Source organism: Coregonus lavaretus (genome assembly GCF_964263955.1).
Source record: "Coregonus lavaretus genome assembly, chromosome: 4".
Taxonomy (NCBI): Eukaryota; Metazoa; Chordata; class Actinopteri; order Salmoniformes; family Salmonidae; genus Coregonus; species Coregonus lavaretus.
Genome location: NC_139991.1, coordinates 29918168 through 29945077, shown reverse-complemented (window position 1 = coordinate 29945077; position 26910 = coordinate 29918168). Strand labels below are relative to the sequence as shown.

At 43.1% G+C, this 26910-nt stretch overlaps 1 protein-coding gene across 1 annotated transcript in view; it reads right to left on the bottom strand.

Annotated features, from left to right (window-relative positions):
* The window catches only part of rabgap1 (RAB GTPase activating protein 1), a 139608-nt gene that overhangs the window by 80602 nt on the left and 32096 nt on the right, over window positions 1-26910 (bottom strand). The window contains exons 6-13 of the mRNA XM_084160370.1: window positions 26295-26469; window positions 23607-23764; window positions 19753-19863; window positions 18951-19120; window positions 18411-18580; window positions 17560-17719; window positions 16531-16624; window positions 10093-10243 (exon numbers count right to left, since the gene is read on the bottom strand). Of these exons, the coding sequence (XP_084016496.1) occupies window positions 10093-10243; window positions 16531-16624; window positions 17560-17719; window positions 18411-18580; window positions 18951-19120; window positions 19753-19863; window positions 23607-23764; window positions 26295-26469 (1189 nt within the window). The remainder of the gene's footprint in view (window positions 1-10092; window positions 10244-16530; window positions 16625-17559; window positions 17720-18410; window positions 18581-18950; window positions 19121-19752; window positions 19864-23606; window positions 23765-26294; window positions 26470-26910) is intronic.

The window sequence follows — 26910 nt, the reverse complement described above, 5'->3', positions numbered from 1 at the left end:
CAGTCACCAATGCTCTGGATAACATGAAAACAGCCTAACCAGCTCTGCTAGGGCGAGTAAAATGGTCAGTGGGGTGTTCTCTAGTAGAGCTGGTTAGAGAACACCCCAATGAGAGAACACCCCACTGACCATTTTACTCGCCCTAGCAGAGCTGGTTAGGCTGATTTCATGTTATCCAGAGCTTTGAGAACACCTCACTGACCATTTTACTTGCCTTAGCAGAGCTGGTTATGCTGTTTTCATGTTATCCAGAGGTAAACAATGAACCATAATCCCAATTTTGTGTCTGGCAGTAGCTAGCAATCTAGCCAATGTTAGCTTGGGTGCGTGACTGCTGTAGTGAGGTCAGAACGCTCGGATCAACCCTACTCATCAGCCAGAGCGTCCAGTGTGCGCTCCGAACACTAAGAGAGTGAAACAAGATGGGTGGGGCTAAAGCTTAAGAGGGTGTAAACGATGCTGAATGGGTGTAGACAAAGAAGAGCTCTTCAGTAGGTACCAAAACATTCAAAGGCCATTTTCTCAAAAGTGAGATTACAAGTTATTCAACTTTCAAAGCAGAATTACTTTCCCATTGTTCCTCAAATGCAGTGTACGATACACCATTTTGTAGCTCTGTGTCTCTGCTTTCATCCAATGTAAAAAAAAACATAATTTCTTAATGTTGCTAAATAAGTCCGAATCAAGGCGGTCGGTCACAAATGGTCTCGCCACACCATCATTGTGGTGAAGAAGGTGCAACAGCGCATCTACAACCTCAGGCCGCTAAAGAAATTCAACATGGAAAGGAAAGTGGGACACCTAGTCAGTTGCACAACTGAATGCATTCAATCGAAATGTGTCTCCCGTATTTAACCCAACTTCACAAACTTCTATAGATGCACCATTGAGAGCATTCTGTCGGGCTGCATCTGATGCCTGATACGGCAACTGTTCCGCCCTCAACCGCATGGCTCTCCAGAGAATGGTGTGGGCAGCCCAACGCATCACCGGGGGCACGCTGCCTGCCCTCCAGGACATCTACAGCACCCGGTGTCAAAGGAAGGCCAAGATGAAGATCATTAAAGGACCTCAGCCACCCGAGCCACAGACTGTTCACTCAGATACCGTCCGACAGACGGAGACAGTACAGGTGCATCAGAGCTAAGACAGAGAGACAAAAAACTGCTTATTTTACCAGGCCATCACTGTTGAACAGCCATCACAAGTGTTTTCCGATTAGCACCACTTTTCTACTTCACATTAACTAGGCTACTTTTCATTTTAAAGTTTCAATTTGCTAGTCCGTCGAGCCCTCTCCCGCTAGAATGACCGATATGCATCTTCTAGAGATCTATTGACAGGCTAGGCGCCTGGTAGTCACAAAGCGAGCAATGACAGGGAAACACAGCAGAGAGGAAGAGGTGAATCGAGAGGTTTCACTCTTGCCAAAATATGTCCAGAATAAGCCCAATGCAATGGATCTAAGCTTGCAATGGATCTAAGCTTGTAGCCTGCCGTCCCACCTTTGGGACGACTCCCATTGTCAGGGCGGAGACATGAGCATCTCGTTATTATAGAATGGGTAATTAACAATAAGCTGGTCTTAAATACATCTAAAACCAAAGGCATTGTATTTGGTAAAAAAATAAATATTTGACCTAAACCTCAACTGGAGCTGTCCGTAAAGGCTGAGACCATTGAACAAGATGAAGAAGAACAAGATGAAGAAGCTGAATTCCTTGGAGTAATATTGGATGGTCAGTTATCATGGTCAAGTCATATTGACAAAGTTGTTGTGAAGATGAGGAGAGGTATGTCTGTTATAAAAAGATGATCTGCGTTTTTGACACAAAGATCAACCTCGCCCTTAACTGCACACAAAGAACTAACGTCAACAACATGCATGATAGTCTTTCATGGTTGAGGAGAAATGTCCTACTTCTCTTCTAGTCTTTGTCTGTGTTGAAAATGCCTAACCACTTGTATAATCTATTTGCATACACCTCAAACAGACATACAGTGGGGGAAAAAAGTATTTAGTCAGCCACCAATTGTGCAAGTTCTCCCACTTAAAAAGATGAGAGAGGCCTGTAATTTTCATCATAGGTACACATCAACTATGACAGACAAAATGAGGATTTTTTTTTCCAGAAAATCACATTGTAGGATTTTTAATGAATTTATTTGCAAATTATGGTGGAAAATAAGTATTTGGTCACCTACAAACAAGCAAGATTTCTGGCTCTCACAGACCTGTAACTTCTTCTTTAAGAGGCTCCTCTGTCCTCCACTCGTTACCTGTATTAATGGCACCTGTTTGAACTTGTTATCAGTATAAAAGACACCTGTCCCCAACCTCAAACAGTCACACTCCAAACTCCACTATGGCCAAGACCAAAGAGCTGTCAAAGGACACCAGAAACAAAATTGTAGACCTGCACCAGGCTGGGAAGACTGAATCTGCAATAGGTAAGCAGCTTGGTTTGAAGAAATCAACTGTGGGAGCAATTATTAGGAAATGGAAGACATACAAGACCACTGATAATCTCCCTCGATCTGGGGCTCCACGCAAGATCTCACCCCGTGGGGTCAAAATGATCACAAGAACGGTGAGCAAAAATCCCAGAACCACACGGGGGGACATAGTGAATGACCTGCAGAGAGCTGGGACCAAAGTAACAAAGCCTACCATCAGTAACACAATACGCCGCCAGGGTGTCATGCTGAAAGACCCAGCCACGTTTCATCTTCAATGCCCTTGCTGATGGAAGGAGGTTTTCACTCAAAATCTCACGATACATGGCCCCATTCATTCTTTCCTTTACACGGATCAGTCGTCCTGGTCCCTTTGCAGAAAAACAGCCCCAAAGCATGATGTTTCCACCCCCATGCTCACAGTAGGTATGGTGTTCTTTGGATGCAACTCAGCATTCTTTGTCCTCCAAACACGACGAGTTGAGTTTTTACCAAAAAGTTCTATTTTGGTTTCATCTGACCATATGACATTCTCCCAATCCTCTTCTGGATCATCCAAATGCACTCTAGCAAACTTCAGACGGGCCTGGACATGTACTGGCTTAAGCAGGGGGACACGTCTGGCACTGCAGGATTTGAGTCCCTGGCGGCGTAGTGTGTTACTGATGGTAGGCTTTGTTACTTTGGTCCCAGCTCTCTGCAGGTCATTCACTAGGTCCCCCCGTGTGGTTCTGGGATTTTTGCTCACCGTTCTTGTGATCATTTTGACCCCACGGGGTGAGATCTTGCGTGGAGCCCCAGAACGAGGGAGATTATCAGTGGTCTTGTATGTCCTTCCATTTCCTAATAATTGCTCCCACAGTTGATTTCTTCAAACCAAGCTGCTTACCTATTGCAGATTCAGTCTTCCCAGCCTGGTGCAGGTCTACAATTTTGTTTCTGGTGTCCTTTGACAGCTCTTTGGTCTTGGCCATAGTGGAGTTTGGAGTGTGACTGTTTGAGGTTGTGGACAGGTCTCTTTTATACTGATAACAAGTTCAAACAGGTGCCATTAATACAGGTAACGAGTGGAGGACAGAGGAGCCTCTTAAAGAAGAAGTTACAGGTCTGTGAGAGCCAAAAATCTTGCTTGTTTGTAGGTGACCAAATACTTATTTTCCACCATAATTTGCAAAAAATTCATAAAAAATCCTACAATGTGATTTTCTGGATTTTTTTCCCTCAATTTGTCTGTCATAGTTGACGTGTACCTATGATGAAAATTACAGGCCTCTCTCATCTTTTTAAGTGGGAGAACTTGCACAATTGGTGGCTGACTAAATACTTTTTTCCCCCACTGTACATACCCCATCAGACACGCCACTATGGGTTTCTTCACAGTACCCAAACCAAAAACAGATTTAACGCGTCGCTAGTTATGTATAGAGCCATGTCACCGTGGTTATTCAGGCAAAAAGCAAGTTTAGCTTTAAAAAACGTATTGTATCACAGTGCCGCTACTCTTTCTAAAGATCTAATTTAACCGTACTATATATAAGAATATGAATATATGAACAGTATGTAAATAGTATTTTTGTTGTCTCTTAGCGTCTTTCCTATATATGTTTTTATTTTTGTATTTAATGTAATATTTAATGTTGTTCTTGTCTATTACTGGAAGAGTAGCTGCTGCATGTGCAGTAGCTAATGGGGATCCTAACAGAGTATGTGAGCGGAGCTGGAGTGAGGAGCGGAGCGTGGAGCGAGATTCCCAAAGGATTGAGCGCCGGCCTTTTTGCCCGCTCCAATTTTGCTCCAATAGCACTCACTTCACGAGCTCAGGGCATGCCCGGCCCAGCATGCATTTATAGTCAACTGGTGTGAATGGAGTGAATTTGGAGGGGCAGTTTATTTTTCCGCAGAGCGGTTGGAAAGGAAGTGGAGCACCGGAGCGGTGTGCAAGCACCACTCCATGAGCGATGAGCGGGATTTGCTCCCACTCAAATTCCCTCACATACTCTGGATCCTAATAAACTAAACTACTACAGTGTAAGTAAAGCGCTTGCAGCGCAGCTAAGCACCATCTAGCGCCAAAGGGCAAACCCCTAATGAAGGGCTGACCAGCAGTCACATAACATAGAAATCACATTAAGAAGAAATAGGACATTCAAGAATTAGGGGGATGGATATAATTACGTTAAATGGCTGTTAAGTACCAGAGACCGTCACAGTGGGAGATACGTAAGTGAGCATTCATCTTCCACTTAAAATACTTAGATGATTTAAGAGATTATATATTTTTTCTTCTCAGATTCCTTCATCTGCCCATACAGTGGCTTGAGAAAGTATTCACCCCCCTTGGCATTTTTCCTATTTTGTTGCCTTACAACCTGGAATTAAAATGAATTTTTTTGGTGGTTTGTATCATTTGATTTACACAACATGCCTACCACTTTGAAGATGCAAAATATTTTTTCTTGTGAAACAAACAAGAAATAAGAAAACTTGAGCGTGCATAACTATTCACCCCGCCCAAAATAATTACTTTGTAGTGCCACCTTTTGCAGCAATTACAGACGCAAGACTCTTGGGGTATGTCTCTATAAGCTTGGCACATCTAGCCACTGGGATTTTTGCCCATTCTTCAAGGCAAAACTGCTCCAGCTCCTTCAAGTTGGATGGGTTCCGCTGGTGTACAGCAATCTTTAAGTCATACCACAGATTCTCAATTGGATTGAGGTCTGGGCTTTGACTAGGCCATTCCAAGGCATTTAAATGTTTCCCCTTAAACCGCTCGAGTGTTGCTTTAGCAGTATGCTTAGGGTCAATGTCCTGCTGGAAGGTGAACCTGCGTCCCAGTATCAAATCTCTGGAAGACTGAAACAGGTTTCCCTCTAGAATTTCCATGTATTTATCGCCATCCATCATTCCTTCAATTCTGACCAGTTTCCCAGTCCCTGCCGATGAAAAACATCCCCACAGCATGATGCTGCCACCACCACCATGCTTCACTGTGAGGATGGTGTTCTCGGGGTGATGAGAGGTGTTGGGTTTGCGCCAGACATAGTGTTTTCCTTGATAGCCAAAAAGCAAAATTTTTGTCTCATCTGACCAAAGTACCTTCTTCCATATGTTTGGGGAGTCTCCCACATGCCTTTTGGCTTACACCAAACGTGTTTGCTTATTTTTTCCTTTAAGCAATGGCTTTTTTTCTGGCCACTCTTCCGTAAAGCCCAGCTCTGTGGAGTGTATGGCCCTCTCTTGGCAGGTTTGTTGTGGTGCCATATTCTTTCAATTTTTAAATTATGGAGGTGCCCCTTGCTTAGTGGCGTTGCAGACTCTGGGGCCTTTCAGAACAGGTGTATATATACTGAGATCATGTGACAGATCATGTGACACTTAGATTGAACACAGGTGGACTTTATTTAACTAATTATGTGACTACTAAAGGTAATTGGTTGCACCAGATCTTATTTAGGGGCTTCATAGCAAAGGGGTTGAATACATACGCACGCACCACTTTTCCGTTATACATTTTTTTGAAACAAGTTATTTTTTTCATTTCACTTCATCAATTTGGACTATTTTGTGTATGTCCATTACATGAAATCCAAATAAAAATCCATTTAAATTACAGGTTTTAATGCAACAAAATGGGAAAATAGCCAGGGGGGATGAATACTTTTGCAAGGCACTGTATATGTGTAATGTGAGGACACAAAATGGTGGACCATTTCTATGGTTGACAGGCGGTCTTCAGGCAATCATTCAATCAATCAATTATCAGTCAATTGAAAATATAAAGCCCTTTTTTACATCAGCAGTCACAGAATTACTTTACAGTAAGTGGGCCAAGACCCCTTTGCAAAAATCCATATCGCTGTATCCAATCACAGCAGTAGGATCAAGTTACAACCTGCCCATTTCTTGACAGATGAACTAGAAAATTGAGTTGTTTCAAATTGCGTCCTTACAACTGAGTGGTTTAGGGAAAAATATATATCCCGATCACGGAAAATGACAAAAAATACTGGCTTCAAATCAAATCAAATTTTATTGGTCACATGCGCCGAATACAACAGGTGCAGACATCACAGTGAAATGCTTACTTACAGCCCTTAACCAACAGTGCATTTATTTTTAACAAAAAAGTAAAAATAAAACAACAACAAAAAAAGTGTTGAGAAAAAAAAGAGCAGAAGTAAAATAAAATAACAGTAGGGAGGCTATATATACAGGGGGGTACCGTTGCAGAGTCAATGTGCGGGGGCACCGGCTAGTTGAGGTAATATGTACATGTGGGTAGAGTTAAAGTGACTATGCATAAATAATTAACAGAGTAGCAGCAGCGTAAAAAGGATGGGGTGGGGGGGCAGTGCAAATAGTCCGGGTAGCCATGATTAGCTGTTCAGGAGTCTTATGGCTTGGGGGTAGAAGCTGTTGAGAAGTCTTTTGGACCTAGACTTGGCACTCCGGTACCGCTTGCCGTGCGGTAGCAGAGAGAACAGTCTATGACTAGGGTGGCTGGAGTATTTTACAATTTTGAGGGCCTTCCTCTGACACCGCCTGGTATAGAGGTCCTGGGTGGCAGGAAGCTTGGCCCCAGTGATGTACTGGGCCGTACGCACTACCCTCTGTAGTGCCTTGCGGTCAGAGGCCAAGCAGTTGCCATACCAGGCGGTGATGCAACCAGTCAGGATGCTCTCGATGGTGCAGCTGTAGAATTTTTTGAGGATCTGAGGACCCATGCCAAATCTTTTTAGTCTCCTGAGGGGGAATAGGCTTTGTCGTGCCCTCTTCACGACTGTCTTGGTGTGTTTGGACCATGATAGTTCGTTGGTGATGTGGACACCAAGGAACTTGAAGCTCTCAACCTGTTCCACTACAGCCCCGTCGATGAGAATGGGGGCGTGCTCAGTCCTCTTTTTTTTCCTGTAGTCCACAATCATCTCCTTTGTCTTGGTCACGTTGAGGGAGAGGTTGTTGTCCTGGCACCACACGGCCAGGTCTCTGACCTCCTCCCTATAGGCTGTCTCATCGTTGTCGGTGATCAGGCCTACCACTGTTGTGTCGTCGGCAAACTTAATGATGGTGTTGGAGTCGTGCCTGGCCATGCAGTCATGGGTGAACAGAGAGTACAGGAGGGGACTGAGCACGCACCCCTGAGGGGCCCCCGTGTTGAGGATCAGCTTGATGTTACATTGGAGCCATTTGCATTGAATAGATGTTATTTTATATTCTCAAACTAACAGCCTATATGATGTCCTTCCATACAGGCGTGACATGCTGGAGTGATGCTTCTATGCAAATGTTGTTGATTAGTAGGCTAATATAAGTCCCAAATGGAAGGCAAACTGATTGTTTGTCATCTGTAGCGCCATAGACTCCACTGATCAGTCAAAACAAGATCAATAACTCAATGCATGCACACAGTCCTATTGAATATGCATTCACCTGTGTTGTGAATAAGCCTATGCCATCTTAATTTACCCAGTTTATTAAGAGATTTACCATTAAAATACAATTATTACCATTATGTTGTTATGTAGTTAGATAGGTAAAAACAAAGTCAAAGGTATTGTTTGATTAAAACATTTATGCATTAATGCATACATGGTTGTCTCTGGGAAATTCATAACAATTTTCAAATGTAATGATTTTGAATATTCGCCTAACATATCGACCAACAGCCTCCTTGACCCCCAAAAATTGTTATCGGAATTGGCCCTAAAAAATCCATTTTGGTCGTTTACTTTCAACTACTACTACTAGTTTGATGGTTGTAGCCATCAATTGTCCCATTAACAATCACCCATATCAGCAAATGTATTTAATTTTAAACTTCACATTTCTCTAGTATAGGCTCCTTATCGTAATGAACGGTTTATCGTCCCTGCTCTTTTAACCTCACAGTGGAATAACACGCAGGTGACAGGAATGTAGCAATGACAACAACCCTACGGTATCAAGCATCAGCAGTTATACAACATTATCATTGTACACAAGCTACAATCCACCAGTAGGCTATTGCGTATGATGAATATTAACCTATCGAGCTTGTGAGAATGACCCTATCGAGCTTGTGAGAATGACCCTATCGAGCTTGTGAGAATGACCCTATCGAGCTTGTATGAATGACCCTATCGAACTTGTGAGAATGACCCTATCGAACTTGTGAGAATGATCCTATCGAGCTTGTGAGAATGACCTTATCGAGCTTGTGAGAAAGACCCTATCGAACTTGTGAGAATTACCCTGTCGAGCTTGTGAGAATTACCCTGTCGAGCTTGTGAGAATTACCCTGTCGAGCTTGTGATCGAGTCACATGACTTAGATGATTAGAGCTGGTCGTCCAACATTCTTTGTAACTTGTAAAACAAAATCTGTTTATAATTTCCACAAAATTAAATTCAGATGTCTAAATTGAATTCCTTTTAGGAAAAAAAAAAAGGTCAAAACATTGACCGATTGTGTTTTAAATTACATTCGTGGAAAGTTTAATAACTGTTCTACTTTCAATTATATCGTATCAAACACATTGTGGAAAATCTAGAGACCTCTTAAATAAATAAAACATGAGAAAATCTTTGACAACTAGTCAAAGTAATCTAGCATACAATTTGGATCAAAACTTTTCTAGGCGGACGGGGTAATCAGGTCTACAGGGCTGTGGCCTTGGTTGTACAGGGCCTGAAATATTAGGGACATGGTCAAACTAGGCATGTGGGCGCCATGGCGACCACAGAGCTGAGCATCCCTGTTTAATGTGACCTGACGGAAAATCAGCTATCACTTCCCTGGCCTCCTGCCTCTCTTCTCACACCACCTCAACATTGGTAACACAGACTATGATGCTCATACACACACGCATGCCCTTGTGTGCACACCCAAACGCACGCACACACACACACACACACGCACGTGCGCAAACTCTCTCTCTCTCTGACCATCAATACATAAACATAGACTCTCAAATTAAACAAATGTTGTGATACTCTTCTCCACCCAGGAGATTCCAGTGTCACCACCCAGCACCTCTTAGAGAGCCCTATCAAGGCCTCCGATCTACAGACCCATGTTCCCAACGCTGTGGGAACATTTTCAATAACACTCTGGACACTTCTGTGCCGAAGTTACAATAATGATGTAAAAAATTTTGAAATGTAAATACATCAAAGGTTTCCCCAAGTCATCCACATGAGTCAGTCACATAATGGGCTATAAATCACATCGCCACTCACACTGTGAGTGTTTGAGATCAACGAAGTTGCATGGCAGTCGGACTGCGCAGAATCACTGATCTACAAATCACCACGTTTGCAACTAAAATAACTTAACGTGATCAAGATTAGTGATTCTGCGCCTCATCTTGCTCAAACTGAACATCTCAAACAATCAGTAAGCTATGCCATTCACACTGTGACCTCAGGTTAGGTAAGAGGTCAGGGGTCACAATGTGAATGGGGTCAGCCAGAGGGGAAGCAAGAGGGTCCACTCCCGTCAAAATATGTCCATGCGGGAATACAGCGATCCGCCTTTGGGACAACGACTCCCATTGTTAGGACGGAGACAAGACCATCTCGTCATTATATACATAGTATCTCTGGGTCAGGTTAGGTAAGAGCTCAGAGGTCATAGGTCAGGGGTCCGGCCTACCTTGGTGATGAGGGTGCGGTACTCCTCTACCTGGTGGTCGTTGTTATGGCAACCGGCCAGGAGCTGCCATACCTCTCCCCTGAGGGCCTCTGGTACGCCGCTACGTACCAACGCCGGGAGCTGCTTGGGACGCACCGACAGGTTCAGGTGCCTGGGGACAGAGGGAGGGAGAGAGAGAGACAGGCTATCATAACAATCAGAATTATGTAACAAATGTAGGGTGAAGTTGCCCATAGACGCTAATCTTGGGTCAGTTTAGCATTTTCCCCACTAATGCCGCATTTCCAACAAAGATATACCCCAGTGCTTTACGCAAAAGGCTCAGACTTTTCTGTTTCCCTCTATGCGGGCCGGCACCCGTGCCTCACTGGGACATGGCTCCTGTGGACCTGCTCTAATTTGGAGCCAAGGCAAGGCCCTTAGTACTTTTCAGCTGGCATTTACTGTAACAAGGGCTAACTGTGACTGACTTGTGGCGAGCAGACTTGTAAAGAGTCCTTCTCACAAAGCAACAGTCTTGAACGGCGCAGAGGTTGTTGATTCTGCTCGCCACAAGTCTTTAGTGTCACACAAGTCTTTAGTGTTAGTGAAACACAATAACACTAGAGTACATTAACATAAAACCCTGGCGGCCCACTGGTGTGGGGATGAATGCATCAGTTCTGCTGGCGCCTAGCCGAAACCGAACGAGTGTACTCTCACACTCCCTTAAAAGACCTTCGCTTGAAAAACGAGAAAAAAGCGCACTGTTTGTCCATTTTGAGACGCCATAGCCAGTATACGCTTCCTTAAAATAGTCAGAATTAACATAAGACTCATTCATTTTTGACGTTTTTGCAGAGGAGATCTTAGTTGCGCAATTTTACATCTAACTAAGATGTTTGGTGCAGTATTTCTCAATGAAAAAATTTGCATGAAAACAAGTCGTCTCTCGTTGAATGACAACAAATACTTTCTTGAAGAATCCCTACTGTTGACCAATCACAGACGAAGGGGTGTAGACTTCAGCTACCGACTTCGGCTTGCCTCAAGATTTTTTTTGGTGTGCCCGAACAGCCGAATAAACCCTTACCGAAGTCCAAAACAAACAAAAACGTGAACACAAAATGTCAGCATAATATACAGTACCAGTAAAAAGTTTGGACACACCTACTCATTCAGGGGTTTTTCTTTATTTTTACTATTTTCTACATTGTAGAATAATAGTGAAGACAACAAAACTATGAAACACATATGGAATCATGTAGTAACCAACAAAGTGTTAAACAAATCAAAATATATTTTAGATTTTAGATTCTTCAAAGTAGCCACCCTTTGCCTTGATGACAGCTTTGCACACTCTTGGCATTCTCTCAACCAGCTTCACCTGGAATGAGAGACAGAGTCTACCCCTGGCTCTAGCCAGAGCCCTCGGCAGCTGGCGGGGATTACAGTCACAATGCCAGGCAATATATGATCAGGTTCCACACCACTCGCCCCTAAGAAGGCTAAAAACATTCCAGTTGTTTAGTTTTAGTTGGTTACGCATTGCAACGTGGCATTTTTTTCTGCTCAAATAAAACAGTTGAAACAAGACAGCGCGTACTTTGTGTGTGATGTAAGTGAAACCAGCTTCTGGTCCTCAGGGGGTTGGCCATACAAAAAGGCTCCCACTGACTCCCAGAGCCCTGCATCGAGTCGCACAACACACCACAGTGCCATTTGCATTACGCCATTTATTTACCATTCTATGCCAGTTAGAATGAAAGCAGATTTCTTAAACATAGTCGTTTTATTTCAGTCAGCAGAGCCATTCTGAAGAGACACTTTAAAGGACACATTCAGCCACTTACAACATTTGTGTTGTTATTACGAAGTATTTAGTGATGTTCTACACAGTTTTAGTGTAATTTTATGATTTAATGTCTAATAACTGTTTAGTGATGAGCAAAACCGGATATTGCTTCTCTGTAAGGTTTTAAGAAGGATCCCTGAGATTACTAATACAGTAAATTATGGACAGCCATTTTCAGCGATCTATGTAACCCGTCTGTGGTTTTCAGATCATATTGGAACTCCATGCTATATGTTGCTCTGGTTGTCTTTGTCTAATAACATCTATACATATTTTAAATAGACACTCCAAAACCTATAGAATGATACTTAGTCAGCTTACTCCAATAGTTCTCTGTTGTTCAAGGCTCAAACTCCCATGATTCTATTTAGCAAAACCACTCCCACCATCACAGACCGAAGTTGCAGCTCCAGCAGCCATTGTGCCCTTTTCAAATAGCACCATTTTAACAGCTTTTTGAGGAGGAACGGAAGTGAACCCTGGAACCCAGAAGAACTTCCGGTGCATTTGTAAACAACAGCTGTTCTGTTGCGGCAGTAAACCGCTAGCTAGCTAACTTAGTCTAGTTGTTTTCTCAGGTGGGATGATCATTACAGCCATCCAATGTTTTATGTTATGACACAAACGTTAGCGTGATCTGCTAAAACAACAATGTTAGCTAGCTAGCTAGCTAATGAACAGATGTTCAGTCCCAAAGAGAGAATTATGACAATACAAAAACACAATTGCAATGAAATATCAAATGTTATATCACTTGAGAATAAGAAAGCAAGTCCTGGTCTAATTTCTATGTTTCATAACCTCAGATACAGAGACCTGTGAAAGCTGCTAAACCCTGTCTGCGGATGAAGGTCCAAAGAAAGTCCTGGAGCGACTGAAGGGTATATCACCAATGGATTATACAGTTGAAGTCGGATGTTTACATACACCTTAGCCAAATATATTTTTTCACAATTCCTGACACTTAATCCTAGTAAGAATTCCCTGTCTTAGGTCAGTTAGGATCACCACTTTATTTTAAGAATGTGAAATGTCAGAATAATAGTAGAGAGAATTATTTATTTCAGCTTTTATTTATTTCATTACATTCCCAGTGGGTCAGAAGTTTACATTACACTCAATTAGTATTTGGTAGCATTGCCTTTAAACTGTTTAACTTGGGTCAAACGTTTCGGGTAGCCTTCCACGAGCTTCCCACAATAAATTGGGTGGATTTTTGCCCATTCCTCCTGACAGAGCTGGTGTAACTGAGTCAGGTTTGTAGGCCTCCTTGCTCGCACACACTTTTTCAGTTCTGCCCACACATTTTCTATAGGATTGAGGTCAGGGCTTTGTGATGGCCACTCCAACACCTTGACTTTGTTGTCCTTAAGCCATTTTGCCACAACTTTGGAAGTATGCTTGGGGTCATTGTCCATTTGGAAGAGCCATTTGCGACCATCCTGACTGACGTCTTGAGATGTTGCTTCAATATATCCACATCATTTTCCTTCCTCATGATGCCATCTATTTTGTGAAGAGCACCAGTCCCTCCTGCAGCAAAGCACCCTCACAGCATGATGCTGCCACCCCCGTGCTTCACGGTTGAGATGGTGTTCTTCGGCTTGCAAGCACCCCCTTTTTCCTCCAAACATAACGATGGTCATTATGGGCAAACAGTTCTATTTTTCTTTCATCAGACCAGAGGACATTTCTCCAAAAAGTACGATCTTTGTCCCCATGTGCAGTTGCAAACAGTCGTTGAGCTTTTTTATGATGGTTTTGAAGCAGTGGCTTCTTCCGTGCTGAGCAGCCTTTCAGGTTATGTCGATATAGGACTCGGTTTACTGTGGATATCGATACTTATGTACCTGTTTCCTCCATCATCTTCACAAGGTCCTTTGCTGTTGTTCTGGGATTGCTTTGCACTTTTCACACCAAAGTACGTTCATCCCTAGGTGACAGAACGTGTCTCCTTCCTGAGCGGTATGACGGCTGTGTGGTCCCATGGTGTTTATACTTGCGTACTATTGTTTGTACAGATGAACATGGTACCTTCAGGCGTATGGATATTGCTCCCAAGGATGAACCAGACTTGTGGAGGTCTACAATTTTGTTTCTGAGGTCTTGGCTGATTTCTTTTGATTTTCCCATGATATCAAGCATAGAGGCACTGAGTTTGAAGGTAGGCCTTGAAATACATCCACAGGTACACCTCCAATTGACTCAAATGATGTATATTAGCCTATCAGAAGCTTCTAAAGCCATGACATCATTTTCTGGAATTTTCCAAGCTGTTTAAAGGCACAGTCAACTTAGTGTATGTAAACTTCTGACCCACTGGAATTGTAATATAGTGAATTATAAGTGAAATAATCTGTCTGTAAACAATTGTTGGTAAAATTACTTGTGTCATGCACAAAGTAGATGTCCTAACCGACTTGCCAAAACTATAGTTTGTTAACAAGAAATTTGTGGAGTGGTTGAAAAAATAATTTTAATGACGGCAACCTAAGTGTATGTAAACTTCTGACTTCAACTGTATTTAGCAGATGGTATTGCGGGTGTAGCAAAATGCTTGTGTTCCTAGTATGTTTCTTAATTGAAACTAAGTGGTCAATACACCTGGGTAAAGTATAGTTGTGTTTTGGAGGAAGCAGACGAAGAGCTAGGAGAGACAGATTGGTGAGGGGGGAGAGAAGTTGATAGCTAGCCAAGTTTTGATGTAAATAATGTGGCCATCAAACACTGGACTCGTATGCTAGCTACTTTTAGTTTAGTTATATTGTTGGTTGTCATGAGAGAAATTCATATATCTAGCTGGCTAACAAGGTAAGCTGATCTTTCTCTACCTTCACATCATGCTAGCTCTGGTTATTTGCTGTGCTAGCCAAAGATACAGGCTGAGAGACTAGGATTCCGTAATGATTTGCATGTACATTTCATAATAAATGTTGTGTTCTTCTAACAGTCGCTAAGATGAAACTCAGCTGTTATTGTTCAGCATGACATATATATTCAGCATGACATTCACACAAGCATTATAATATATTTACAACCCAAAAGTAATGTGAAATCCAATCATAACTTATGACAAGCAATATATTTAGACTAAGCTTCGTCTGAGCTTGATAGACAGCTAGCTAAGCTAACAGCAGGCTAACTAGGCAGAGCACTGCATCATGGGAGACAAAATGCACTCTGGGAATCATAGTATGCTATAGACGAGGGCAATACAGCAGCTTTAAAATAAATTGTAAATAAGGAATCGTGCAATATGACTAACAAAAACTATAAAACATCAAAATGTGTATAAAATCTTACAGTACTGCATATATACTAACAGCATAATAATTGGTTATAAAGTGGCAGAATTGTCCTTTAACAGCAAAGCATTAAAGAATTTGTGAGGCAGAAAAGCACCTTGTATGCACCCAGCGGCTGTATCAGACATTGAAGAAAGCTAAATGTGCTCCCTCCCTCCCTCTTCCCTCCCTCCCTCTCTGAAGTCTGGGTTGAAGGGAACGGAGCGAATGGGGAACTACAGATGTGACCATCACTTCACAGCAGAAGACAGAAGCTACTGAGCGTCTCTAATTAAATTGCTGGACTTTTTAATTTAATTCATCACAAGGTTTTGATTAAGAACAATAAAGAGTAATGGGAGTGGGTAATAATCTTAATAAGCTGGTTATCTGGATGTGACGACACACACATAACACCTCTTTCTTTTCCTTGCCACTTCCAGAGATTAAAATATCAACATCATTTCCCAGCACCCATGAATGAGTTCTCAAATTAGCAGTGTGTGAGTGTGTCTCCATCCTTAGTATAAGCTATAAGAACTCTGTATGTATGAAGGATAAGTCTATATTTTACAAGCACTAGGTGTTAATTTTCTTTTCTTATCATTGTGATTACCATAGATAAATGTGAATCTCCCACTAAAATGTTAAATCAAAGAAGAATTATGAAGAAGAATCAGACCATGACACATTATAAAAGACTCCTGACCTAAAAGGTACGTGGTAAAGAAGGCAGTCATTTGGGTTGTAACTCAGCTGGAGGACCACTATCACTGTGCCAGCAGTAAGTCCCCTCATCGCTCTCCCTGACATGCCTCCCTCCATGCATACGCTGACTGATCAACAGGAAAATCAAAAGCCCACCACCACATCAATCCTTCTCCTGGCCAGCCAGGCAGGGAGCGCAGCTCTAAAGGCCCACTGGCATCGTCAGGCACACTAAGTAAACGGCAGCTCAGTGGTAGCTACTTTCTCAGTACATATCATTTATTGAGCAAAGAGCCTGCTGCCTGGTGGTGCTTTTGGTTATTATGTGCCAGACTGGTACAGCTGGTGGTAAGGTCTTGTAAGGTGAAATAAAGTTCAAATCACCTCCTCTTTTACTTTTGTTTGTTTATGGTTCATTTCCTATAACACCACTGAATGTTGAGCTAAATTAAGATGAGAAGTGCAAAATACGTTGGATGATTTACACGAAGGCAAGGTATGATATTCCTGATACAAACTGATCAATCTGCAGTAAAGTGGGTATGTGAGGTTGAGAGGGAGCAGAGTAATGTACAGTATGATTAGTGAGATGAGACCTCCTCACTGACTCACCATTTGGACAGCAGGTCTCCCCAGGTCTCCAGTATCTTCTCAGCACACTCCTTTGACACGTCTCCTGAGCCACTCAGCAACGGCTCGTCATTGTCTGACAGAATAGAATTTAATACAACTTTATTGTCCATCTTGCAAAATAAACATTTGCTCTGCTCCAGAGACACAGACCAGAGACAGCGTCCCAAATGGCCCCCTATTCCCGATATAGTGCACTACTTCTGATCAGGGCCCTGGTCAAGTACATCAGGGCCCTGGTCAAGTACACTGGGCTAGAGTACATAAACATACTGTATGCATAGTGACTTACTAGACTGGTAAACACACAATCAGCAATGCCGAGAGAGACTAAACTAGGGCACATAACAGGCTGACTAGACAGGAGACAAATACAGGGGGGTACTGACATTGAGACAGACAAATAGACCTAGCTGTCACGCATCAAGAATGGCATAGTACATAGCATACAGGGAGAGGAATAAGGCACAAACAGACAGGGAGGGACTACTACCCAATCCTAAATCGACCAGGTTGTGTTCAGTAGGGCACATTGTAGCAAAATGTTTTGTAACAAAAAATGGTAAATCAGATTCTTTTGGGGAAGTTCAGTTGTGTGGTTTTGATAGGATTGGATAGGTGGAATTTCTGCCTTACTACATACACCTGTCTAATCCTCCAGGAACTCAACAAGTGCCTAGGGGGTAGGGGAAATGAACAGTACATAGGCCGGGGGTAGAGGCTAGGGGTTGATTTGGAATGGAGCTACAGAGACAGGAGGGCAACAAGGACTATCCTTTATTCTTACTAGCACAGATTTAGCAGATAGCAGCTTTTTGTAAGGATACACTTGCAATGATCGTGATATGTGGTTGTTTTACTTACTTTAGTAAGTCACTCTGGTGAATAAGATTGTCTACTAAATGACTCAAATGTAAATGTAGGGGAAGAGAGCACTTCTGACCTCAGTCGGACTTCCTGGTTAAATTAAGGTTAATTACAATGTAACATTAAGGTTGCTCAGACAGTCACCTTCCTCCTCATCATCCTCGGGAGGCGATGGCACCATGGAGCCGTGGGAGGAAGACTGCAGGATGTTGGGGCTGGCTGTCGTTTTCTTCCTCTCCCTCTCTGACTCACTCTCCAGGCTCAGCACCTCATACAGGGTATCGTTGTTACTCTTACGCTCCATCTGGAGGAAGCAGGGTATAAAGGCACATACTTCCTGTCATGGGATTGGTGTCGTTGTTACTCTTACGCTACATCTGGGAAGGGAGGAAAGGAATGGAGTTCCATACAGGGTCAAGGCAATAGGTGACCACATTGACTAGCAGTTCCATTGTTAAAGAAAATAAAAAAGAGCCCTCTCACAATTCATGATGGGTTGACACATTAAGTCTAGAATAAAAAGTATGTTCAGTGTGGATTCTCCATTGAGATTTTCAGGGAAACCGGGCGGCCCATAATGTTGAAGTGTTTTGTCTTCCATGGTGTCTGTCTCACCTGTCTGAGTTTCAGATAGAAGTTCTGTCTCACCGATCTGAGTTTCAGGAAGAAAGTCAGTCTCACCTGTCTGAGTTTCTGGTAGAAGGTCTCACCTGTCTGAATTTCACCTAGAAGGGCTCACCTGCCTGAGTTTCAGGTAGAATGTCAGTCTCACCTGTCTGAGTTTCAGGTAGAAGGTCTGTCTCACCTGTCTGTGTTTCAGGTAGAAGGTCAGTCTCACCTGTCTGAGTTTCAGGTAGAAGGTCTGTCTCACCTGTCTGACTTTCAGGTAGAAAGTCTCATCTGTCTGCATTTCACCTAGAAGGGATCACCTGCCTGAGTTTCAGGTAGAATGTCAGTCTCACCTGTCTGTGTTTCAGGTAGAATGTCTGTCTCACCTGTCTGAGTTTCAGGTAGTAGGTCTCGGTGTAGTTGCGTTTGCTGAAGGGCCAGAAGAGCCTCTCGTTGGGAGAGCAGACTCTGACCCTGGTCTCCAGAAGGAAACGAACAGGCTCCTCCACCTCAGTGATCACCAGGTCTACCGCCGTTGTCATGTACATGAACTTATCTGTTGGACATGACCCATAACTGTCATTAATAAAATCCTTACCAGAAACCCTTAAAGCTGTGGTCATGTAAATTAACACAACACTCATCAATTTAACCGTTAAAGCTGTGGACCTGTACAATAACTTATCTGGAACACAAACATCCTCGATATAACCCTTATACAGTTGCTGTGTTCATAGATATTAATTTGTAACAGGAACAGTGGTAAATGACATCAGTCAGTCAGCCACGGTCGGCTATGAACTATCTGAGGGCATTATCCTTAGAGTCCTGATTATTCACAGACAGGGAAAAATACCATGTTAACATGGCACTACATAACAACCTGTGGACATATCTTTGCATGTTGGCCGTCTGGCCTGCTGTACCTTTGGGTGTCTCCTCGTTAACAGCCTGGAACTGCGGTGTGTTGGGATTCCAGCTCCCTGTGATGATGTAGGACTTCCCATCAGAGGACTTCCCCATTGACTCCAGGTCAAGCAGGTGCATGTCACTGTTCTTCACGTTCTTCCCTGGACTCAGCAGGAGGCCGAAGCACCTGGAACACACATACACCGAGCAGGCACACACAGGTACACAGGCACACACAGGTACACAGACACACACAAGTACACACAGGTACACAGACACACACAGGTACACAGACACACACAGACACACACAGGCACACACAGGCACACAAGACACACCTCATAAGAGTGGAACCAGGTGGAAGGCATCAGACAAGATGTCCCCGCAAAGTATCAGGCTAGGTATATCCTTGATAAAACTGCCCAGAGCATGGAATAACAGAGCTCTCCAATCCGGGCCCAGTATAGGAACAGTAAAATAACAAAAAGCAATGGAACTGAGGTTCAAGTGAAGGTGACGGCAAGTCAAAACAACATTATTAACCGTAGAGAATTAGCAGGCTCAGAACAGAAACATCCATCTCGTTCTCATGGCCGAACTGGGACACTTAAGCTCGGAAACAGACGGACATTAAACAGTGGTTGTTTATCAATTATAACTGAATTACAGCTTGTTATGAATAGCTGAGAGACGTCCTGACTGAGAAGTCTCCGTGGTGGTGGGACTAAGTGTCCCAGTTAGATAAATGTAGTGTACAGTCCACTGTGTCATGTCTGCGCAGCCTCTCTATGTGTGTGTGTTGGCGTGCGTGCACGTTACCTCTCGATGGCCAGCTCCTTATTAGACGTCTGCTGGACGTAGATGACGATCTTCTTGTCCATTCCCGGACGCAGCTTGAAGCTGTTCTTGTCTTTGTCTTTCGCCACAGCACTGGAAAAATAGAAAAGCTCTTAGTCTAAAATGCTTTGGCTGGGATTTCAGCGAGTGTGGGAAGAGTGGCTTGGGAGACAGCTTTCCCTGAGAACATTACATGAGCCTTATACTGTAATATCATATCAATGGAGATAATAAACGACACTTTGCATTTGTTTACACAGTTCATTGATCTAATGTGATGATGCGAGCACTGAGAATTGGTTCTGTTTTGAATAGTAATGTTTTGAATGTCTGCAGAAATACCAGTCAACCTGATCAAAGCATACACTTTTTTCGAACGCAAATCCTCCTCCCAAAATATTTAACAAATTACTAATAATTTACACACAGCATACACTCAAGGCACTTAGAGCATGCTGTTAGATACACCACACTGGAGTTATGAGCTACTGAGATCAGAAATACAGTTGGGGGAAAAAGTATTTAGTCAGCCACCAATTGTGCAAGTTCTCCCACTTAAAAAGATGAGAGAGGCCTGTAATTTTCATCATAGGTACACGTCAACTATGACAGACAAAATGAGAATTTTTTTTCCAGAAAATCACATTGTAGGATTTTTAATGAATTTATTTGCAAATTATGGTGGAAAATAAGTATTTGGTCAATAACAAAAGTTTCTCAATACTTTGTTATATACCCTTTGTTGGCAATGACACAGGTCAAACATTTTCTGTAAGTCTTCACAAGGTTTTCACACACTGTTGCTGGTATTTTGGCCCATTCCTCCATGCAGATCTCCTCTAGAGCAGAGATGTTTTGGGGCTGTCACTGGGCAACACGGACTTTCAACTCCCTCCAAAGATTTTCTAAGGGGTTGAGATCTGGAGACTGGCTAGGCCACTCCAGGACCTTGAAATGCTTCTTACGAAGCCACTCCTTCGTTGCCCGGGCGGTGTGTTTGGGATCATTGTCATGCTGAAAGACCCAGCCACGTTTCATCTTCAATGCCCTTGCTGATGGAAGGAGGTTTTCACTCAAAATCTCACGATACATGTCCCCATTCATTCTTTCCTTTACACGGATCAGTCGTCCTGGTCCCTTTGCAGAAAAACAGCCCCAAAGCATGATGTTTCCACCCCCATGCTTCACAGTAGGTATGATGTTCTTTGGATGCAACTCAGCATTCTTTGTCCTCCAAACACGACGAGTTGAGTTTTTACCAAAAAGTTATATTTTGGTTTCATCTGACATTCTCCCAATCCTCTTCTGGATCATCCAAATGCACTCTAGCAAACTTCAGACGGGCCTGGACATGTACTGGCTTAAGCAGGGGGACACGTCTTGCACTGCAGGATTTGAGTCCCTGGCGGCGTAGTGTGTTACTGATGGTAGGCTTTGTTACTTTGGTCCCAGCTCTCTGCAGGTCATTCACTAGGTCCCCCCGTGTGGTTCTGGGATTTTTGCTCACCGTTCTTGTGATCATTTTGACCCCACGGGGTGAGATCTTGCGTGGAGCCCCAGATCGAGGGAGATTATCAGTGGTCTTGTATGTCTTCCATTTCCTAATAATTGCTCCCACAGTTGATTTCTTCAAACCAAGCTGCTTACCTATTGCAGATTCAGTCTTCCCAGCCTGGTGCAGGTCTACAATTTTGTTTCTGGTGTCCTTTGACAGCTCTTTGGTCTTGGCCATAGTGGAGTTTGGAGTGTGACTGTTTGAGGTTGTGGACAGGTGTATTTTATACTGATAACAAGTTCAAACAGGTGCCATTAATACAGGTAACGAGTGGAGGACAGAGGAGCCTCTTAAAGAAGAAGTTACAGGTCTGTGAGAGCCAGAAATCTTGCTTGTTTGTAGGTGACCAAATACTTATTTTCCACTATAATTTGCAAATAAATTCATTAAAAATCCTACAATGTGATTTTCTGGAGAGAAAAAAATCTCAATTTGTCTGTCATAGTTGACGTGTACCTATGATGAAAATTACAGGCCTCTCTCATCTTTTTAAGTGGGAGAACTTGCACAATTGGTGGCTGACTAAATACTTTATTCCCCCACTGTAAATGCAAAATAAAAACAGTGGCACGCAGCCTAAGAGCCACTCGACCCGTGTGGCTCAGTTAGTAGAGCATGGCACTTGCAACGCCAGGGTTGTGGGTTCAATTCCTACGGGGGACCAGTATGGAGAAAAAAAAGTATGGAATGTATGCACTCACTACTGTAAGGCTCTCTGGATAAAAGAGTCTGCTAAATGACTAAACAGTTTCCCCCAACAACAACAAAAATTATACACACCTAACGAAAACAGAAATTAGGTAATAAACACCATATAAGGGGATGGACACCGAACAGTATGACGGTCCAAGCTGCTGAAAAATGACATTTTCAAGTATTCGCAACCACAACACTACTCTTATCTTTACAATATTTGCTGTGTGCTGTAGTTGTAGTATCTGTTATGGAATTCCTGGAGCAAACATCCTAATGACTTGCGTATTAGGGCCCTACTAGCGTGTGAATGCTGCGCTTAGATCTCAACATTCCATAAATAAGCAGCCCATGGCTTAATGAGGAGGAAATATGCCCATCTAAAAATAAGCAATGGCTTTTTATGTTTTTTAAACAACCAGTGTAGTATTTGGCCATTTGAAAGCTAAGGGAAGTGACTTGTTTGGTGGGAATTGGAAACCATCCCTATTAAAGCCTGAGGAGGAGGATCTGTTCTTTCCTTGCCTTCACTCTTTCATCACTCTGATCTGAAAGAACTGATGAGCTTCCACCATATTGTTTTCTCCTGTAAAGTCTTTTCCAATAATTGCACATGAAGGGGAGGACACAAGAACAGGACAGATGTTTAAGCAGTTGAGACTAAGCCTTAGAGAAACAGCCATGAGTGTGACACTAAAGTTCTCTCTCATCTAAAATAAAACACAACCCAGAGCTGATGATAATTCGTCCTCTCTGCCTCTGCTTAAGCGCATGAGTGCTCGGTTGGTTTCCATGCGGACATGTCCAGAGTTACCCAATGTGAGAGTCAGTGACTAATCTGAGGATCCCAACGTCCTCTGTCTGATGAGCAGAAAAGGGCTGTCTAATCTCCGGCCCCGTGATGGATTCCTAGGAGGACGTGTCTGTTTGTCGGCGTCGGCCCGGGCCAGTCAGCTTGTGAATAAGCCTCTGTGGAGGAAGAGAGGAGGCTGTGCTGCTGCTCAGGATGATAAATTAGAGGAAGCGCGTGTCTACAATTCTAAATGCTCCAAAATAAAACGATACCTGTAGCTATTTTTGTCATTTCCTTCTGCACTGAAGCAGCATATTTCTTTCTGAGAGTGAGATTGAATGCCGTAGATTTAAGTAGAGCGAATACAGTTCATGTGTGTTTTGAGAGGGGAAAGGAGACCTTTCAAATAGGCAACAAATAGACTTGCGGATGAGGCCGGGTGATGGCTTTAGTTTACAGATGTTCCAACACGTACTATACCTTGAGAGCGGGAAAGAGAATCTGAATATATAACAAATTTAGAGACAGAAGACTATGACATTGATAACATACAGTAGAGATAGCTCTAACATGGCTGTAAAGTACCATATATAAACGTCCAAATATGCAACAAATAGACAATGCAGATGTTGATGATAGCTCTAGTGTACAGTTTAATAACATTGATGTTTTAACATGGTTATAATATACCATGCAGTTCATGATGAACCCTAATGTACCTAACCTAGAGATGGAGGAAGATGGCTGTTGTGTACAGATCGATAACATGGATCACGTGTTTGTAATGCACCGTACCTAAAAGTCCCTTTCCCATCATCCTCCTTGATCTCCAGACTGACGGTGAAGGTGAAGACGTCGCTGTCTGGCGTCAGGGGCGGAGCCAAGCCCGAGAGGAGCGTCTTCCTGGCGGACCGCCTAAAGGCCGTGGCGAAGCTGTACAGTATCCTGCTGACCTGTGGAGTTCAAACACACACACACACACACACACACACACACCAGAGCATAAACAAGAGCATGCACACACACACAGGGTTTGAATATCAGTGTACACACTAACGGATTGAAGATCAATGACATACGCATACTCGCACCATTAGAGTCCTAGAAAGCGTTTCAGTTATTGGGCGACATGATACAGCATAATTCTAGATAGGGCTCTGTTTACAGCGTGTGAGCTCTCTCTCTCTCATCACGGCACTGTAGATAAAACTAATGACTGTTATACTGGTTGAGTTATCTGCATCCACACAGTTCGGCCTCTCTTCTTACACAACGCATCATCTGTAGTTTCAGCTCTTAGTCGACCGGTGAACACACACTTCTAGGAGATCGCAGTATGTTACGCACAAACTGTGTTCTTGGGGACATGCAATGCTGCAGAAATGTTTTGGTACCCTTCCCCTGATCTGTGCCTTGACACAATCCTGTCTCGGAACTCTACGGACAATTCCTTCGACCTCATGGCTTGGTTTTTGCTCTGACATGCACTGTCAACTGTGGGACCTTATATAGACAGGTGTGTGCATTTCCAAATCATGTTCAATCAATTGAATTTACCACAGGTGGACTCCAATCCATGAGGTCGAAAGAATTGTCCGTAGAGCTCCGAGACAGGATTGTGTCGAGGCACAGATCTGGGGAAGGGTACCAAAACATTTCTGCAGCATTGTAGAAACATCTCAAGGACGATCAATGGAAACAGGATGCACCTGAGCTCATTTTCGAGTCTCATAGCAAAGGATCTGAATATGTAGGTAAATAAGGTATTTCTGTTTTTTTATTTTTAATAAATTTGACTGAAGCCTTTAGTGAGAGGTTCAATACTTTAATATTTAATAATCCAAATTGTAATGTTAAGGCTTCGCTGTACCGTTGTTTCCGAGTGCCTTTACTACAGCGGAAACAGCTTGCTTCTAGCTCAACCAGGTCAAAAGATCTGACCCATATTAACGGCGCAACATTTATTTCTTCCTATAGCGCCCTCAAACTCAGCTCTGGACCTTGAAGTCAGTTTCACTGCATTATTTCATTGTTCCCCTCTAATCAGGGACTGATTTAGACCTGGGAGACTAGGTTGGTGCAATTAATTATCAGGTAGAACAGAAAACCAGCAGGCTCCAGGCCTCGAGGGTCAGAGTTGAATACCGCCTGCTATAACGTATCGCCGGGGCCGCATTTTACATTCATTAACCATGTCGTGGGCCGTTCTAAAACTACTTGCGCTTCATTAACCATTTGTTTACACTTTGCCTAGCTGGCTAACAACCTGGTAACTTTACCAGTATATTCAAATATTTGGGGGCACAGAAAAAAAGGAAAAGGGATAGCTTCTTCAGGAGATCAATGATCATAGAAATGAATGAATGACAGACCTCGTGCATGTCATCATCACAAACCTGACGTTTTTAAAGAGAAAATAGTGCTTTTACACAATGTAGAAACCTATTCCACAAATGACTTTCTAATTTCAATGACAGGTATTCATTTCAACGTTTTAGCTTTTATAATAAACCAATGTCTTTACATTGTTACATATTAGTTTCTAAGGAACAACATGTGCTTCAAAAGTAGTCAACAGAGGCTGTAACTCAAACAATTTTTAAAAAATCGTATTTTCTGGTGCTCCTAAATTTGATGTGGTGCTCCTAAAGTTGGGTACCAATGAAAGAGCCGTGTGTGTGCGTGCGTTTGTGTGTGGGGCAGGGGACGGAGGGGGTCCAACCACAGTACCCCCACCAGGCAGACATGGGGTGGTCTGTGTTCTGGGCTGTCTGTCTGGAAGATTGGAAGAGACATCTTTCTCCAAGGAAGGAAAAAGGAAAATCAGGTCACTGCACACTGAGGGAGACTAAGGAGAGTAAGGAAGACCAGCTCTCTGCCTGGCTGTGTCCCAAACAGCACCCTATTCCCTATATAGTGTCCTACTTTTAATAGGGTGCCATTTGGAACGCATACTCTGTTAGACACTATTATATAGGCCTAGCCAGTTCAGGCAGAGCAGAGTACAGCAGAGCAGCAGGCTAAGGCTGACTGACTTACTGCAGGCTTGACATGAGATATAAACACATGGGCATTGGGTATATCAGTGTCTGTACAGAGAGTGCAGCCCAAAGGGCCAGGGTAGCGGGGTAAACAGCTCACACAGGGAGAGAGATTTCACCTCAACATGAATGTTTGGGCATTGTGTGTGGGCAGCATGGTAGAGTTCTGCTGTGCTGTCAGAGTGGAAGGGAGGCTCTGGCTCTGGTACTGTGTGATAAATGGTAGCAGCTCTGGCTCCCCGTGCTGTTCACCATCTGCACTGCTGTCAAATGTGGATGGAACTGTAGTGTGGTAATTGAAGACCCAGGCAGCATGGAGCTAAACAACAGTAACAGGAATTGAAGGACTTGCGACTGTGTGTTTTGTTTGTGTGTGTGTGTTTTGTTTGTGTGTGTGTGTGTGTGTGTGTGTGTGTGTGTGTGTGTGCGTGCGTGACCTCACCGCCTCTTGGATCTCACAACGGAAGACATGGATGCGGAAGATCTCTGCGTTGTAATGGCTCTCTGTGAAGGCGAAGCAGTCACTCTCTGGCGTGCTGTCGTGACCCCGCACACAGAACAGGATCTTGTAGATGGGGTAGCTGGCTATCTCTGTGCTTGTCTGGGGGTCCAGCAACCTGCAGAAAAACAGTCGGTAATATTATGCTTAACGGTAAGGGTAGCAAAGAGATAATAATTCACAAGGTAGGATAGAGAAAATGGTATTCAAAGGTATTCCAACAGCGCATCGCACGAAAGCACTCACACTCTGTTTGTTTGTTTAAAGGTCATGAACAGTCAAAATCATGTTTTTCATAAAATTGGATGATATTTGGATGAAATCAGATCAAAGTATGATGACCAAAGTATGAAAAATTACTGTTGCTTCTACAAGTTTGATCATAAAGTTACTGGTCCCCTCCCCCATGTCAAACACTTGGATTCAGGAGGCGGGATTATCAAGGGGATAGGGTGACATCACCCTCTCATTTTAATACACCAATGGTAACATGATATTCTCTTACCTAATTGAAATAAGTACTGCCTTGTAACCAACATCGGAGAAGGTGTGTTTGCAG